We start from the raw sequence: 19,125 nt of genomic DNA on the forward strand, positions 1-19,125 counted from the left end.
AATTTAGCAAGTCTGTGTCTCAAAATATTTATAAAAAGGGCTGGGAACGTGTACCCCAGTTATAGAGCCTGCCTGGTGTGAACAAGGTCTGTGTTTAATTGCCAGTTCCACAAACAAAACAAAAACCCGTGATGAATAAACCTATCATACTCATTTCTAAGGAATCATTTAGCCTCTAGTCTGTGTCAGAGTCCACAAGAACAAATCCTGAGCGGGTAGTTTCTAAAGTGTGCCACTTCCTCTGCTTCTGACAAGACTCTTAACAGTAGTACTGTGGCCTCCTCTGGGAGGGCTAATGCCCTGGGATACAATTCATTTTGCACCTAGAGAGATATGCAGATGCTCTTTAACTGACTTTGCACCTCTCCTCATTCTTCCCTTTGCCTGTTGTTTTGTCTTTCCCTTTGGTAAGAAGATCATGATTTTCTGTATGCAAATGGAAGTAAAAGGAATAGAGGACTATGTTGTCTCTTATCAAGGCTTTTTATTATAGCATCTGGCTGAGCAGGAGCCTTTTAAAATTTTCTCGCACTCACTATTTTTCATGTGACTCAGATTATTATGGATTATGATTTTAATCTAAGGATTATGATACCCTCATATACAGGTAGGTTTGTATACTTGTATCCACATTTTTAAAGCTTTCTTTCAGATCTATTCCCATCAGATTCTTCCTGTAGAAGTACTTTCTTTCAGTTTCTTCTCATTTTCTGATTAGCAATAGTATAGCATAGCTAGAATGATATGTTTTAGGATCTTCTATCGCCTGTGAATCACTATAGCCGTGGGGGACTGCCCAGCCCTTCCTCTGACAATTTTTTAAAAATTATATTCTTTAAGAACCTTGGAACAATAAGCCAGGCATGGTGGTGCACGCCTGTAATCCCAGCACTTGAGAGGCTGAGGCAGGAGGATCATTTCAAGTTCGAGTCTAGCCCAGGCTACAAAGTGAGCTCAAGGGCAGCCTGAACTGCATAACAAGACCCTGTCTCAAAAGAACAACAACAAAAAAACAACTTGAAACAAGTAGGCATGCTGTTGCACACCTGTAATCCCAGCACTGGAGAGCCTGAGGCAGGAGGATCGCCATGAGTTTGAGGCCAGCCTGGGCTACATAAGCAAATTCAAGGCGAGCGTGAATGACATAGTGAGACCCTACCGTGAAGCAAATGCTCAGAGCTGTTCATTAAGGAAATAATAAGTACGTAGTGATGTTCATGTTCTGGTTCTGTTTACTAAGCGGCTGAATTATGAGTGTTGGAGGAAAGAAGTAACACATAAACAAATAGTTACAGTACACTGTGGCAGTTGGAAAAATAGATCCATCACCCAAAAAGTCAAGTCTAATTATTCTTTACTCCTGTAAGTCCGAAAATGATGCTAAATTCTCTTAGCATTTGTATTTTGACTGTAGCCAGCCTGCTCTCTGTTAGAAGACAGATAGATGTCAGTAAGGGATTTTATCAGGTTCATGTTCTTACAGCAGATTTAGACCTCAGGAGCTGTCAGGGTGGCTAATGTCCTCCATGTCTGCAGCTGTGTGTTCTTTGAACGTGCTGGTGATCTGTACCTGATTTGAGGCTGCTGTGGCCGTCCTTGGATCTCTGCATAAGGAGGTGCTCATAGCCAGAGCTCAATTTTGTGCTCACCTCTTATGTTTCTTCGAAGCTGCTTATTTCAGGCTTTATAGCTTTTTTAAATGGGGAGAGAGAAGCCTTCATTTTTGGTCTGTTACATTTTCTGATTCAGATTCCCTCTGATCTGCTTGGGGATGAGTATAAGAATGTGTGTATCATTTTTGTTAAATTTTAAGTTTACTTTTTTTCTCATTTTATATATAGCTTTACACATAGACATCTTTCAGACGTATTTTCTCCCTATTTTTCCCCTTAAATTCTGCTTCCCTAAATTCTTCATGAAACAGTCATCTAAGGGGCTGGGGGTTTAGCTCAGCGGCAAAAGCGCCTGCCTGGCAAGCGCAAGGTCGTGAGTTCGGTTCCCGGTACCGGAAAAAAACCAAAACCAAAAAAAAAAAAAAAAGAAACAGTCATCTAAACATCTTCCTGTTATCACATGATCTGATTTTCCTCCAAAACAGATTTGTAGATTCTTGTAGGAACATTCTAGCACACACAGAAAAGCACATTATGCAAACACATCTGCTTGTATTTTGAAATGTGCCTACTTCCTTTGATGACTGCTGTCTGTACCACCCTCTGTTTTTTATGGAATGCCCTTTCCCCTCTTCTGTTTGGGCTTTTCTCCCTCTGATGCTTCCCTGGTCACTGGTGAGCCTCCATGCAGAGTGCAGAATGGACCATCTCCTTGTTTATGCTCAGGGGACTTTGTTCGCTGTAGCTTAACATTTACTGGCACGTGCTTTAGTTACTTCAGTGCATCTGCCCTCCCCTCCTATGAGTGGTGAGTCCTACCAGGACAAGAACTGGTTTGTAGTCCACTTTGCAAGAACCAGTGCTTTGGAGTTAGGCTGCTTTTGATTACTGACCTTGACATTTTTTTAACTCAATAATCTTGGACAGATATTTTAAACCATCAGAGCCTAGCCTCCTCAGCTGCCTCATTTGTAAATGAAGCTACTACTTAATTTACTGGATTATTAGTTCTAAAGTCAAGTGTATAAAGTGGTGAGTGAATGAATAGAGTTTAGAATAGGAATAGGGTAAACTGTGCACTATAGACCTTGATTACTGTCCTGTACACATAATATCGAAATACTTGCTTTTGCGGCCAGGGATATAGTTCAGCAGAACAGCACCTGCCTGGCAAGCGTGAAGTCTTGAGTTCAATTCCCAGTACCAAAAAAATAAAAATTTTTTTTAAAAGCATTCCATATTTAAACAACATTGATGCATTGGATTTTTTAAACGTATATTCCCTTGTGTCTTGTTATTGCAAAACACTATTAAAAACATCATCTTGGTGTTTTTTTCCCTCGGTTTACAGGCAGAGAAACTTTCTGGGCTTTAAAACGTCTTCCTCATTTCAGAATTTACATCATTTTGAAGAGAGCCATTTGTGCATAGCATTGTAAACAGGTTTTGTTAGGGAAAAGCACTGTTCAGCATTTCTCCAGTCAGACCTTCACGTCTCCAGCTATCTTAAGGAACATAGACTTTCTAAAGCACTGCGCTATAGCCAAATGAGTGTTGGTTGGGCCATAAGCACTGTCATTTAAATGATCTGGGTGAAAGAAAAAAGATAGATTTTGGGAGAGTGAATAAAAATTAATTGAAGAGATCAGTAAAGCATTCTAGTTACGGAGAATGACAGGAAATAGAGCCCAGAAAGCACAAATCATATTTAGCTGATCCAGATTTTTCTATTTATGTCATTTCTACTTCCTTCTAGTGTGAACAAATTTGGACTAGTTTTTCCTATTACTTAGTTAAATTTAAATTCTTAAATTTTTTGACTTATCCTAAATTTTATTTTCAGACCTATGAAACTCTCAAAACGTCTGTTCCCTAGCAAATTTATCTGCTCTGAAGCACTGGTCTGTCTTGCTTTATAATAAGCATAATCCTAGAAATTCTAGTATGAACTCTTACCATTGCACTCGAGTAACAGGATAATGCCCAGAGAAACATTTTCTCGTAAACCTGTTTTGTAATGTCTGTCTGCAAGCATTTATTCGCAGTCATTTTCTCTGCACATTGTAGTTACTAAATTGGAATGATTTTTGTGGTTGTCCTAAAGTATAACAGACACAGATTTTCTTTGAAGTTCTAATATGACAAATTTGCCGGCTCTTCCAAGTTCATCGTAGCATAATTCATATATTTGAGTCACCTGAACTTGCTGTTGAAGTTTGAAGGCATTTGGGCTTTCTCAAATGTATACTGATGGAGACAGGCTCCAACCCCGAAGTGGTGGGAACTAAAAGGAGAAAACAGAGTAGGGTAGCCAAGGAGGCCTCAAGTACAGAAGCTAGGATGGCCGGTTCCTGCTAAAAATGTAAGAAGTAGGAGTCGTCTTTGGTCTTGAACTGTAAGGAGTAAAAGTGAGGACAAGGAAGAAAGAAGCTTTTGGGAAAAAACAAGATCATCTAGATTCAGGCTTTCTGGAGTAGCCATTGGTTATGGTGTAACAACTACAGCACAGCGTGGCCTTTTAGGAATATCAGGAAGTGATCACTGTCATGGAGCAACGTAACACAAAATACAAGGTTTTGGGTCCCAAGTAGTTCAGTCTGCAGTGGAAACCTAAGGATTAGGGCCAGTGTGTGAGTCTGCTGCCTCTACTCAAACATAAAAACTGTAGACTTTGGATTTGTGAATTTAGATGCATCAAGCTAGATTAGTTATTAATAAGGTTCGTGTGTTTAATGTTTAATGAAGAGACCTTGAGGAGGGTACAGGCGAGAATTCTATGAAGGTATAATATCCTGATTTGATGGTCCCAAAATGTGTTAGTGGAAAAAAACATACAGAATAGTGTTTTGTTTCAGGGCTTGTCTGAAGTGTGTTTTATCTCACCATGTTGTCATTATACAGACATCTGCATCTTCACCCTATGAGAAGCAGATCTTATTTTTCAAATGGAATCTTACACTTTACCCTAATACTTAAAATAGGGCAGGGGGATACATTGTCTTAGTGCCCTGCCCTTCAACTTCCTCCATTCTTTCCTGTGAAGATTTTGTGCAAACAGGAAAAACTCACTGGCTGGCGACCAGACCCAGTTTATTGTAAGGAGCAGGTTTGTCTACATTTTGCTGTCTGTAGTTATGCATTTCATAATAATGAACATATTACAGTTAATCCGAAGACCAGAAAGAAACCATCTGACCACTACCTTGTGTGCACTTGCCCAAGCCACTGCTATTTCCTGTTTTATGAAATTCTCCACAGGCAGTGTGTTCTGATGTCAGAACATAATTTAAATGTGTAGTCATTGCTTATGTCTTTGTACTTTCTAGTAGTAGTTGGACTAGTCTGGTGTTACATAGAGATACCAAAGATAGTCTCAGCCTGTTGTGAGATTTTCAGGTTGAAGGGGGCATAGGTAGTAACTAAAACAAGTACTCCGTGAATGCTACTGTGACTGCCCACCAGTATGGTTCCTTCACTGAACAGGGTCATAAAGTGCCTTTATGCTCCTTGCAGTCTTGCAGCACTCAAAAAAGACTCGCTTTGCCTTTTAGCTTCGTAGCTGTAACACATACATTTTATACTGACTTTTTGTTGTTGCTAAAAACTAGGCTTTATAAATTTCCTTAGTGTGTAATAATCAACTTATTAGGGGTTAAGTATTAGGCCACCAGCAAGCTGGCATGATTTAACCATAGTATCCTCTTCAATGAAAAGACTTCCTGAGCCAGGTAAACTACATGCTTACTGATACTTTTTATGCAAGAGAATATGAGAGTATGGTGTATGGTATCTTGAACATACTTTAAGTGGTATGTCTTTGAGTTCTATGCCAAAAATAAAAGTACTGCAAACAACTTCACCTTCCCTCCTACTCTCAAATTGTTCAGAACTGAAAACTAATGTTTTGTTGAACATATATAAGTTAAATGGGCTTTGTTAACACAAAATATTCAAACATCTTACCAATAAACAGTCCTTCTCTAACGTATTATACTGATTATATACTTTAAAAATAAATTTAATATAAAATGTGTTCAGTAGCTTGGTTTTTCATTGTACTTTGCTTGGTCTTTTCAAGTCTTTCTGGAAAGTTTGCTTTTCCATATTTTGTCTTTGTAATGTTTTGGTGAGAAGAAGACTTGTTAATTACATTGACCAGACAGTACCTCTGAGAAAACGATAGATGTTAGCCCTAATTTCCTATGAAGACTGTTCTGTTCAGGGCCAGGTACTGGCAAGTCAGAAATCCCCCATCTTGGCTTCTGGGAAAGTGTACCAATAAGTTCGTTGTTCAGGATTGAACCCATCTGCAAGTTTCTACCCAATGCTTTCTCTGTTGGACTTACTGACTTGCACATATTGAATTCCCAGTGTGAAATCTTTTTTTCTTTTTTTTAAACAAGGTCTTGCGTTGTAGTTCAGACTGTCTTTGAACTCACTATATATCTCAGGTTGGCTTTGAACTCTGAGCAATCCTCCTGCCTTGGCCTCCTGAGTGCTAGAATTATATGCATGTGCCACTGCTTCTGGTTGGCCCAGTGTGAAGTCTTATATAAATAAGAAGCAAAGTTATGTCAGGTTGAGTCAGTGGTACTATTTGAAGGTGAAAGTATATTGAAGTGGAGAGTCACCTTACTTTGTGTCAGTGGTTTTCACTGGGGGACAGCCTCCCCCAATGTCTAAACGTGGTTTTGGTTATCACAGTTGGGGGCTTAGTATTCCTGGTGTATCTAGTGAGTAGAGGTCCACAGTGTTGCTAACCATCCCACAATGCATGAGATAGCTCCCTACAGAGTAATGCAGTGTACAGTGTGTCAGCAGTGATGAACATAGCCAGACTGCTACAGGGCTACGAGAGTAGCTCAGTGGTTGAGCACTAATGTGCCAGGCCTTGAGTTCATCTCCAGCACTGCAGCAACAACAACAAAGAAACTAAAAACCATAAACCCTGAAGTATATATTTCAGGGAAAGTATTACTAGAAGCCGACAGCCAAAAGGACTTTGGGTCAGAGGCAGTGGGAGTAGACAGGTAAAGGAGCAGGTGAGGCTGAACTGAGATGAGCTGTTCTGATGAGGATTTAGCTCTTTCCTTTCTCTGACCCTTTCTTTTTAAAAACTTTTATAGTACATGATGATTACATTCATGGTAGGGAGTTGGTACATATATTCTTGATAAGATTTTTTTCCTGGCTGCAAAGTGCAATCTGTTCTTTTCGGCACAGTGTTTTACTGTCCTGCAATCATGGCGGTGGTCATATCTGCAATGCTTCTTGTTTCTTTCTTGTCTCCTTTTCATTGTGGTTCTCAGAGGCACCTAGGTTTTCCCTTAAGTATTTGATCTGTTTTTTAAAAATTAAGTAAATCAAGAGAGAGGTGTTGGTATCGTTTTTTAAAAATACAACTCTCAGTGTCTGAGTTCAAGTTGTCAAAGGTGAATTCTGTGAACTTGGGCAGATTATTATTGAGTCTTTTCCTTTATCTTTTTTTTTTTTTTTTTTTTTTTTTTTTTTTTTTTTGAGACAGTGTCTCCTTCTGTAATTCAGGCTGACTTTGAACTTACTATATAGCCCAAGCTAGCCTTAAACTAATGGCAGTCCCCCTGCCTCAGCCTCCAAGTGCTAGGATTACAGGCATGTGCCGCCACACCCAGCTCCTTTATCTATTAAATGCAGATTTTTACTCCTCTTCTGCCTACCTCACAGGGTTTTTGTGAGAGTCAAATGGAATAATTAACTCTGAGTTCCTTATAAGTGAAACAACACAAGGCAAATGTAAAATAATCTGTACCTATAAGGAGGATAAGGTTTTTAATAAATAGCATTGATTAGGAAAAGCAAGTGGGTTTGAGGGATTGGTTTTCCCTTCTGTTTTCTTGTTTGTGCGGTGTACTTTCCTTCATCTTAGTCAAATTCAGAGATGACGTTCCTTTAGTTTAGTTTTTTGTCCTTTTATAAATAAGATTCATAGAGTGAAATCTTTCACTTGATGAAACCTAATATTATTTGGTAAAGATCAGTGAGTGATGCAAAGCAAAATTATAAAAAGAAAATTCTGAATTCCCGAATGATATAGACTCAGCCAGAGAGAACATCATCATCACCATGGTTGTCCTCAGTGTGGATTGTCAACCAGTTCTGTAGAACCAGAAAGATTTTTCTGTGCCTCCCTGCCCCACCAAAAAACCCACAAAAACTAGTTGATAATTTGATTCATGCTCCTATGTCCAATAAAGCAGTTACTCTTAGTAGCTGTTAGACTTTACCTAGCCCCCAGGCCAGCTAGGTATACTGTATACTGTGTGGATCAAGTTAGCGTAGTCACAATTTATAAAATGTTTTTGCTTTGATAGTGTCTTACATGTGGCACTATTCATAAGTAGACCATGAACGCTGTAGGACTGCAAGGCTCAGATGTTGAATAACTGTAGAACTGTTAGAGTAGAGTAGGCTGGTAGAAATTACTCCATCCAAAAGGTGTCCTAGCTCCTCCCTCCTTGGTCCTTGTGATTAATGGGAAAATACTCTTTTCAAAGTCAAGGCTGCCTCATTGCTTTCTCTTCTGAGAAACATTACCAGTTTTACAGTCAAGAGAACTAATTTTTCTTTCATCTATTTTATGTTTATTCTTCATAAAGTAATTTCCCGTCCATATAATGGGTTCAGGAATAAATTCCTATAATTTTACAGACTTGCGTTTTTATAGTGTACCCTATCTCCGCTGACTAAATGCCTCCCTAAAACTTCATAACGTAGCTGGAACTAGATTGTGCTCTGGAACATTGAGTCTTTAAACCGGATTATCGATTTGTACACACATAGCGGTGAGGAGGCTAGAAAGACAAGAGGCTCCCTCTCCTGATCCTGGAGCAAATTACCCCTCCCTTCTTCCAAGGACTTTGAGCTCACAGGCAAAAATCCTACTCAGGGTATCTTGCTACGACAACCCATTTTAAGTGCTCAATAAAGAGTAAGCCTTTTCCCACGTGACCACTAAAGAACAACATATGTTTCTAACATCAGCTTTTTTTTTTTTTTTTATCTTTCATTTTTTTGTTGGTAAATCTCCCAGACAACAGCAGTTCTGTAGAGAGTTTAAATATGAAGGAATGGCAGGACGGGCTAAGGGCACTTCTACCCAACATTAACATCAGCTTTGGTGGACTGCCCAATTCTTCCTCCCCCTCCAACGCCAACCACAGTGCACCACCGTCCAACACTGCCACCACCGACAGCGTGAGTTGGGACAGCCCTGGCAGCTGGACAGACCCAGCGATCATCACAGGTAACTTTCTCACTCCCTTCAGCTCCAGTCATGGCCATCAGTTTGGTTTTTAGCACAGACTCAATCAAAACAGAGGTCTCTTCACCATCAGTTCCTTTGCACAAAGCCACAAGTGAGGGGTGGCCTGCATCCTTCTTGGGGTCTCGGTGAACCTGTCAGCCTCGCGTCCTGAGGCATCGGGTGCCTTGCTTGCTCCTTTTGGTCAACATAAGTGCTGATGTCTGGCAGCATGAGTGTATTTTGTAGGCCTCAAAGTACAAAAGCATCTGACTGAGCCGTTCTAGGAACATACTCCACTTTTTTATAAAGCTCTCTATTATAAGGTTGTCTCATTAGGTGTCCCTGTTAGACAAAGGCAAGCACAATGGGAAGATACTGTCACTCCGTTCTGGGAAGTTATTTTCTTGCCTTCTGCCTCTGTGACAGTGGGAATAAGTCTCTTGTAGTGAAGAGGAGGCATGGGTTTGTGTGACAGTAAATCTCGGTCCTTGCTGGGGGTGGGGGTAGATAAAAGATAAATAAGATTTAAAAGGTGTTTTCTAGAAGAAATTTAAAATTATAATTTCTGCATTTCTTGGATAAATTAATCACTTCTGTCTTTTACATTTGTTTGACAAATGCCTTTACTCTTTCTGTACGGACTTACCGTTTTCCTTCTCATTCTCTGTTCCCTGTGCAGGTATTCCAGCCTCTTCAGGAAACAGTTTAGACTCTCTTCAAGACGACAATCCTCCACACTGGCTAAAATCCCTGCAGGCCCTCACAGAGATGGACGGCCCCAGCGCTGCCCCGTCACAGACCCACCACAGCGCCCCCTTCAGCACACAGATCCCTCTGCACAGAGCCAGCTGGAATCCCTACCCTCCTCCCTCAAATCCTTCCAGCTTCCACTCCCCACCCCCAGGCTTTCAGACAGCCTTCAGACCCCCCAGCAAAACCCCCACAGATCTTCTACAGAGCTCCACACTGGACCGCCACTAGGCAAGAGGAGAAACCAATAGAAAATGCAGGATTTGTCCCACCCTGTTTTCTCCTTCTCAGCCCACCTACAGCTCCCTTCTCATCTCTTACGTTCTGAAGAATCCAGTTCCTGATCATTTTTTTTTCTCCCTGCCCCCAGATGCAATGCGATCACAGGGTCATTACCATCTTTTTTTTTAATTGTAAAAGTTTCTTTTGATCTAGCATTTGAGTGACAATGTTGAATGTTTCTTAAAAATGCCTTTTTTTAAAAGGAGAGGGAAAAAGAAATCAAAGGGCAGTCTCCATACTTAGAAAATTACTGTTTGTCTGTTGCGCATAATAATGACATAATCTGCTTAGCAGAAAATGATGATTAATCTATAGGAAAGGTCAAGTAAATGCATTATCAACTGCAGAAGTTTGAAAACCAGGTTAACTTAAATGAGATTGCTAAATGCATGGGGGAAGGCAGTGGTCCTCACGTCCATCTTGTATTCAGCTTATCATTATTGCAGGAAAAATGCTTTTAATTTAATTTTTTTAATTTTGTCAAGTTGATGGGAAGGACTTGAGTGTGTGAGTAAGCAAAAGAATTGATCAGAAGTTGATGGAAAGATAAATTGATCTGTAGTAGTAACTGGCTTATTGCTAAGGAGTTTATAAGGAGGGGAGAAGTGATTTTTTTTTAAAGGAGAAAAATTTTGGCTTTAGATTTAAAGTAAACTCAAATGTTTTAAAGAAAAAAGTACTCACAGATTTAATACCTATACGTAATGTAAGAGCTGAGATGTAAGTGATTTCTTCAGTCTTTCTCCTCTGTCAGAATCTTTTTTTTCTTTGACCTTAAATCCACCTGACGAGGGCACTCTGAGATAGCACTGCTCTGGGGCCATCTGATTACCAACAAGAGCAATTCTCTGACCTCCTTGCCTGCAGCTTTTACTTAACCCTGTAGTTTCTGGACGTTTGTGCAGTATTGAAGACAGGAGAAAAGAAAACAGAAACCTGGTATAACCTGACGCTAAAACTAAAAACAAGGAAATGTACCTCTTTCTTCAGAATTAAAACTAAAACCTTAAATAAAACAGAAAACTTGATGATGACCCCCTGGGTGGTTCTTGCTTTTGTTTTTCTAGCCTATTGAGTGCCAGCTGGAAACATTTTGAGACCAGTGCCATCTCATTTTTCCATTTGGCTTCACATCTTCGGCCACAGGGAGGATGGTTTAGAAGGTGAAATTAGGAAAACAAAACAAGATCATTTGCTGTCAGTCACTGCTGTCTTGTCCTCACGCACTTCTCCCAGCCTCAGTTATCTGCTGCTGGCGTTGCCAGTGGAGAAGCTGCATGCGCAGCACTGGATGGGTGACTGACGTGATGCTGGTTCTGCTAAGGAGACCTGGCACGAGGGCCAGCCGGTGTGCAACACAGGTCGTCCTACCATGTGAGTGCCAGGATGGGACAGATGGGGAGACACTGAGGAAGGTGACTGTGCCTTAATGATGGCCCATTTCAGGGAGAGTGGAATGGTGTAGAGAGATCACACCACTGACCGGAAGAGGGTAGATCTTGAATATTGTCTTCCAGGGTCCTGATCTGTGTGGTTTGTACATCTTATTTTTGATTGCATTCAGAAGCTGGCGGCTTGTAAGCCATGTCCAATACAGGAGTCTCTGCAGGTTGAATTACTTAGATCTAAATTGTGTGTACCATGTTTTCAAATTGATTTTCTCAAACTTATTTTGATTTAAAACAGCCATTTTTGAGATGTTAAACAAGATATTCTCCAATGTCACCACAAATAGATGCTGACCATGGGGACAGAAAAATGGCATGTAAAATTAACAAAAATGTTACTGTGATAAGCGAGAAGACCCAAAACTACAGGCTGTCCATCCTTTGAACTTTGCTTCTGTCTCCTGGACCTTCACATTGCACTGCAGAGTGAGGGACCAGCACCCCAGTAATGTTCGTGAAGCAGTGACTAGTGACCTTTTTGGGTGGAGGGCAATCCTGAGGATGGTATACATCAATAAAAACGTTGCATTTTCAGTAAAAGGAGGACAGTCTACTTTGCAAGGCTGTGCTGTAATTGTGTATGTTTAATGAATCATACATATAAAGACCCATATCTTTAATAAGCCCTCTGAATTCCTTTGTCCAGTTCCACTTCCATGTCTCCTTGCTGTCACAGTGGCCATTACTTTTATTTCTATGTCAGTCTCATTTCTTTAGAGTTTTGCTGCTATGTATGTATCCATGCATATATGTTGTTCGATTTTAAAAGCTAAGTAACAAACGCAGCCAGGCCCGTAAGGAAAGGCTGATATTGCCAACTCTAAGAAGGGCTTTTAAAGGTAAGAGCATCTCTGGCTCATAGTTTAGCTCTGGCTTTTCTAGTAAGTTTTAACGGTCACAAGCAAGACTTGGACTTTACCATTTGGAGGCCAGGTATGGTGGCATGCCTGTAATCCCAGCACTCAGGAGGCTGAGGCAGGAGGATTGTTGCAAGTTCAAGACCAGCCTGGGCTCAAGGCCAGCCTGAACTACATATGAGACCCTGTCTCAAAAAGACAAGAAAAAAATTTTTTTTAAAAAAACCATTTGGAGTATCTTGACAGGTCTACTGACATGGCAGAAATACACTCTGAAGGAGGGAGTGATCTGCTGTTTTGTATATCTAAGATCATCATGGCTTCCCTCCTATCTTCTGGAGTAGATTAAGGCACAACACTTAGGAGTGAACCTGGGGTATAAATAACAGTCTGAGCTGGTAATTCTCCAGGGCATAGCAGTAAGAATAGAGGCATCAGACTTGGTCAAAATCCAGTAAGTATGGACAAGAATCTGGACCAAACAGACATCGGTAGCCTGTTGGTACAGTGGCAGTGGAAACTGGTCCTGATGGTTCTTTAGCATCTGTCTCTTGGGTTATAGTACTCAGATCTGGTATGTAGTAGTCATTCCTAGGATGTCCTTTTGTCTCCTTTCTTGGACCCTCTTTTTCCTATATCCCTGTGTACTGTACCTTAATTGTCTTCTTTTTTAAATCTTTCACCTTGCTGAAGTGGCATTCTTCATGATTTCCTGAGAAAAGTTCCTGGAGAGATAAATCCTTTAATAATTTACATGTGTGAGAGTAATATTCTGTCTCAGGATAGTTTGGTTGGATACAGAATTCTCAGTTGTAGATATTTTTTCCTGCAGAAATGTGAAGACATGACCACCTTCTTGCCTTCAGTATTGCTAATGAAAAATCTAAAACCATTTCTAAACTTTACGTCTGATGTGTTTTCTCCCTCTGTGGAAGCTTGTTGCAGGTTTGTCTGAAATTTCGAAATGATGTTGTAGGAGGGCCTCTATTTTAATTCATTGTGCTGGAAACTGAAGGCCAGCTCTGGGAAAATCTTTCATCTTATTTCATTAGTGAATTTCTTGCATTTATTTTCTCTGTTTGCCCTTTCTAAAAATCTCATTCAAATATTGGACTCTTTTGAACTTTTCTTCTATTTCCCTTGTCTCCAGTTCTCCATCTCTATTTTTTGCTCTTCTTTCTAGGAGGTTTTCTCTCAACTTTTGTTTACAGTATTCTTGTCATTTCTGTTTTGCCAAGTCAATTTTATCTGTTGGCTTTGGTCTCTATCTTCCTTATAATGGACTTCTCCAATGTGTAGTAATGCTTACTCTGCCCATGAGTAAGACTGAATATTTGATTGGCAGTTCCGTATGAATCAAGCTTATCAACTTTGAGCTTATCTGTGGGAGGGCCAGGGTGGTCTTTCTGTTGGGGAGCCACTTAGGCCTTGTTTGTACTGGTCAGATTCTGTAGAGAAGTCTGAGAACGGCCAGCTGAGGATAAGGGCCCGACCGCTAGCATTTCAAAGCTATTTTGGGGATCTCTGTTTTCATTAAATCTGTATTACTTAATTCTTTTGTTTTCAGTTCCTTTCCTCTCCAGATATTATCAAATTAGCTGCTTATCTATGAGATGAGGTCCCCACATTTCAATGCTGTAAAGAAATGTGTTTTTCTTTACTCTTAATTTTGCTGAACTTTTGGGAAGAAATCAGATATATAGGTTTGATCTGCTGTGTTAGCCCATATTTGTGCTCTCCTTTTGTAAACTAATAGGTAGAGTTTGCAGAAAGACCAAGGAGGAGTGTCTGGCTATTGGCCAACAAGCATGGGTCACCATGTTGATATTTCTTGGTCTGAATGGTGCCTGCCATCTTTTTCTCCTTGAAATGGCCTCATTTTGACATCCCCTTTTCAGTGATGCTCCTTTGGTTTACAGTAAAAAGTTTTGTCTCAAAAAATAATACAGAGGATTTTTTGTGTGTGTGTGTGGTCCTGGGGATTAAACTCAGGGCCTTGTGCGTGCTAGGCAAGCACTCTACCACTGAGCTACACCCCCAACCCAGGATTATTTTAGTATTTAATTTTTAGTCTGGATGTTAAAGATAAATTTTTCCACAGTGTGGAGAGCTCACTGCTCTAAGTCAGCTGTAAATGGGTCATTTTCTAGACATAGCTAAATTAGAAGAACTTTAGAAATTGCAGGTGAGGGGAGAAAAATCTTATAAATGTATTTGACTGGTATTTTGGGAATGTAACCATGTTAGTGATGTATTTCTGTGGGCATTCTGCTATAATATGCTGAATTAAACTCAAGTAGAGCTCGCCAACAAAATTGCCAGAAGACATGGGCTATACTGCACATGAGTGTTCTCAAATTTTTATCATCATTTGATTAAAGATCCTTATTTTTAGGATATAGAAACTTTAAAAGTTGGAAAGCTTACATCATTTGATTGTGTAATATGTCCTTTTTCAGATTTAACTACCCCTATCGAAGTAATCTATCCAATGAAATATGACAGGTCATTAGCATAAATTGTTTGAAAAAAACAGATACTTATTTTCTCACAAAAATCAGTTCTGACATTGTGGTCATTAGCATATTGTTAATTTGGTCCAAGCTTAGCCTTCAGACACTCATGGGTAGTTTCCTAACAGGAAAAGCTGTCTTTAAAAGCATATTTCTAAAATTGTTTCTGAGCAAATTAAGGAAATTAGTAAATTATTCTTAAAACTCACTTTAAGGACAGAATAATTATTTCCATGAGTGGTGACTCAGATGCTTTGGCAAAGAACATAAACGTTGGCCTAAATGTTCAAGGAACACCTGGCCATTCTTTTTGTTTTGTTTTGTTTTTGGTTTTTCTCCAGTACCAGGAACCGAACTCATGACCTTGCGCTTTCGAGGCAGGCGCTTTTGCCGCTGAGCTAAATCCCCAGCCCCCACCTGGCCATTCTAAAGAGTATGTTCTGCATTTGACCCATCTGATGGAAGCAGCTGTATCAGGCAGGTGTTGATAGGTGTAGTCGTTGCACCTCCTTCCCGGTCTCCTTTCAAATTGAGGAAGTAGGTGTATAAGATGATAGAAATTAATAGGCCAAAGAGATGGGGGGGGGGTCTGGATAATTTACAGACATTAATTATACTCAAGAGCATTTAAAAACAAGTGATGACCTGCACCTTTCTTACTTTCAACTTCAGTATTTGCAGAATTAATATATTGTTAAAATGTCTGGCATCCAGTCCCAAGGCACACTCTTATTTTCAGTAGCAAGCATTCCTGTACTTTTGTCAGATTTGTATGCCAGAAGTAGAAAAATAGACTCAAAGACATTAAATTTTTTGTCCTGGGTCACAGTTTTTTTTTTTTTTTCCTTTTGTTTAGCAGAACTAGAACTAATTACTACCCATCCTTTATGACATTTGTTTATTAATTTGTTCCAGAAGCTGCAAGTGTTTAACCAGCTTTCTTACTTATATTTTTAAATGGCTTTTAAAAGGGGTGGAAGTATCTACTTCCTTATCTTAGGTAAGAGGTGGTGTGTTGGTCTACATTCCATTTCTGTTCAGGATGACAGGTCCCAAGAATGAGGTGCTGTGGATGAAAAGAAAAGAGAAACAAGAAAAACAAGAGAGGCATAATTCTGGGATCAGGGGGCTTGCAGCCTCTTGGACTGAAGCCCCGATTACCATTTTCAGTAACCTTTTATTGAGAGCAAAGGAAGCAACTGGGCAAATGGGAGGATATCAACAGGTTTAGCAAGGACAGTGCAACTCAATTACCACAGAAATAAGACGACTTAGTTAGCCATCATGTTATCATTCCTTAGAGCATATCTCAGCAAGGCATCTAGTGTTGTCCCTGCGGCTTTCCACAGGGACACAGGTCCTGCTGTCATTTCCTTTCCACCCATGCTTTTGCTAGACTTCCTCTGTAACCAAACAATCATATGGCTTGGTCATTGAAAGAGTAACTAAAGAATGTCCTCCACAGTGGTAGATGAAAGGGGGTGAAGAGATAGTGTATTTATTTGTCCTACACTGTAGGGTGTGAGTCAAAGTTTGGGCGGTAAGTCCTTTAGGAATTTATTTTGTGCTAATGTTGAGCTTTGTTTACATTCATCTGGACAACTAAGTGTTGCCCATTTAACCGGACAACCAAATCTAGTATCATCTGGATTTTATGGAGATACAGAACAAGGACAAGAGAATTGTCCTCAAATATTTGAGGTCTGGTTATAAAGAACAGAATATAGGTTGAAGGGGACAAAGAGATTTGGGTTTCATTAGTCTAAACTTTTTATAAAAGCTCTACTTTGGACTAGGCATAATGTCAGGTGCTTTGAGTAGTACACAAATAAGATGATACCTGCTCTTACAGTAAAAGTGTGCAGGTGATCACCTTTAAAACAAGGCCAAGTGTGAGTTCAGAAGAGCAGTGTCAGTAGCTCAAAGAAATGAGAGCCCTGGATAAATGGGGACTTGGCTGGTGGTGAGCAGGGTGATGGGTGGGGCACTCCTTGTGCTGGAAATAGACCACAGACAGCTCCTAAGCAAGGAAGAGACGCTGTAGGATTGTGCTGTATAGGGTACAGCCCTCAGTGGGAATGGTGAATAAGGGAGACACACACAGGTACTGTTCTTTGGGTCAACGAAAGAACCCCCAAGGGATCTAGGCTTTGGCTACTAAGAGGTGATCAATGACCCCTGAAACCAGTTGCAAAATACAGCATGTGTGTGTCTTCGCATATTAGTCCAGAGTGTCCACAGTACAGTAAGAGTGTAATAAACCAGAGGAATAGTCTAGGTGAAGAAGGCTTTCGACTGGTAAGGAGGTTGGGAATGGAAAAGGCAAAAAGAATTCAAGGGGGATTTCAGAAGGGCTAAAGAATTTTTGTGAGTTCCTGGCCACAGTTAAAGGACAAAAGAGAAACTTCCATAAACATCTTAGATTTTTCCTAGATCCTTCACTAGACTATAAGCTTGTGGAGAGCAGAGAACGCATCTAGCTTGTTAAAGATTACATTCCCAGAACCCAGAGGCACAGTATATTCTCAGATATTTTACCTGAAAGAGTAAAATATATTATGGCTGTGGGTTTGAGCCAGAAAATTAGAATAATCAATGATACTGTGTTTAAAACAAATGAGGACTCGTGGTAAGGAACTACTGCACTTCAAAAAAGCCAATTCTTATTTTGGGATTTGTCAGTTTTGAAGTTCGGGCAGGTCCTGCAGCTGGAGGGAAGAGCTGGCAATGGTGGTGTGATAGAGGAGTACGGCCGGAGGTAGCAGTACAGTGTGGGAGTCATCTTTGTCACAGGGAGAGGTGAGGTAGCAACCTCTGGGAAACTGGTCCGAAATGCAGATCTGACTATGTGGTGTCAGTGTAGGTCAATTTCTAGGTGAGAATTACTGAAAACTACTCCGTCCGGTTTCACCAGGAAATGGATTTCACAGCTGCTGGAGGGACCAAGGGAAGAAAAGTCAGGGAGCTTCCCCTGATTTTCAGGTCTGGCGTGGGAGACTCATGGAAGCCCTCAGCTGCCAGCGCCATTGAGTAGGTGGTGATGCGCAGCAGGCCTTTAGGAAGCAGCTACCAAACCCCGGCAGTTACCAGTGGCCACCTACCCGTTTAGTTCCCACTTGGTGTGGTGGTGTCTTCCCATCGCCTTCCCACGTCCCCCAGTGCCCCCTGCTAGCAGGAAGAGAAGGAATCGAGAACTGATGCCAAGGAGAGGGGACCAGGGAGTGGGGCTGATGATTAATTGTCAACAAACAAGCCAGCAGCTGTGATTTAGAGCAGCTGAAACAGGTAATGTCACCTTCCTGTCAAAACTGCAAAGACCCCTTCGCTCCCCCATGCCTTCACAGTGAAAGGCTGACTCTGCTGATGCAGAACCCGTGGCTACAGAGGACACTGCTTCCTCTGTGAAGGAACGATGTTGTCTGTTCCATGTGACTCTGCCTCGGTTCCTTGCACATCTGTTCTCTCAGCCTGCAGTGTATAGACCAGTGATGCGGAACCTTTTAGAGCTTTCAGTGGTAGCACAACTGGCTGTGGCACGCATGCCATAGGTTTGCCACCACTGGTAGATACCATTCTTGTCCTCACCCCAGCAATCTGCCTCTATCTTAGGCCCCTAAATAGATGTAGGTGGTCTTTTCTCTCTTTTTATGTCGTGTATGCCTTGTTCTCTTTGTCCATGCAGTTGGCCTGCTGTATCTATGATGTGTTAGTGGATACAACCAACCATAGACCAAAAACATTCAGAAAAAACTTAGTCTGCACTGAACATGTAGACATTTTTTCCTTGTCATTACTGTCTAAACAATGAAGTATAACAACTATTTATACACTATTTGCAGTGCATTAGGTTGTATAAGTAAGCTATTAAAGTTTACAGAAGGGTCTGCATAAATTATAGGAAAATGTTATACCATTTTATATAAAGGCTGTGAGCATCCTCCAATTCTGATATCCACACAGGGTCCTGGAATGAATATCCCAGGAATGCCAAGGGACAGCTGGGTCCCCCAAGGCTTAGCATGGTGTCTGCTCATTTTCACTGACTGAGGGGAGGAAGGAAGCTTTGGTAGTGGATCCTATTAATAGGATCCTATTAATACCATCCTGTATTGGTTGGGGATCAGTAACGATCTTCAAGGGCCTGGTTTTCATTTGGTGAAGCACTGGGAGCCAAGTGCAATGGGTTGAAGAATAAAGGATAAAAAGATATTAAGTAGAAATAGCTGGGCATGGTGGTGTACGCCTGTAATCCCAGGCCCCAGGAGGCTGAGGCAGGAGGATTGTTGTGAGTTTGAGACCAGCCTGGGCTACAAAGTGAGTTCTGGCCTGAGTTGCATAGCGAGACCCTGTCTCAAAAAGACCAAAAAAAAAAAAAAAAAA

General features: G+C 40.8%; 1 protein-coding gene across 1 annotated transcript in view; it reads left to right on the forward strand.

Moving 5' to 3' along the window:
- Cnot4 (CCR4-NOT transcription complex, subunit 4) overlaps positions 1-10,961 on the forward strand; it is a gene marked incomplete at its 3' end in the record, with an annotated part of 115,938 nt that extends 104,977 nt beyond the window's left edge. Inside the window, 2 exon segments of the mRNA XM_005405477.2 lie at positions 8,683-8,895; positions 9,575-10,961. Coding sequence (XP_005405534.1) covers positions 8,683-8,895; positions 9,575-9,876 — 515 coding nt within the window.
- Positions 10,962-19,125: the final 8,164 nt, after the last annotated feature.

Source organism: Chinchilla lanigera, unplaced genomic scaffold, assembly GCF_000276665.1.
Source record: "Chinchilla lanigera isolate Chin_1 unplaced genomic scaffold, ChiLan1.0 scaffold00093, whole genome shotgun sequence".
NCBI lineage: Eukaryota > Metazoa > Chordata > Mammalia > Rodentia > Chinchillidae > Chinchilla > Chinchilla lanigera.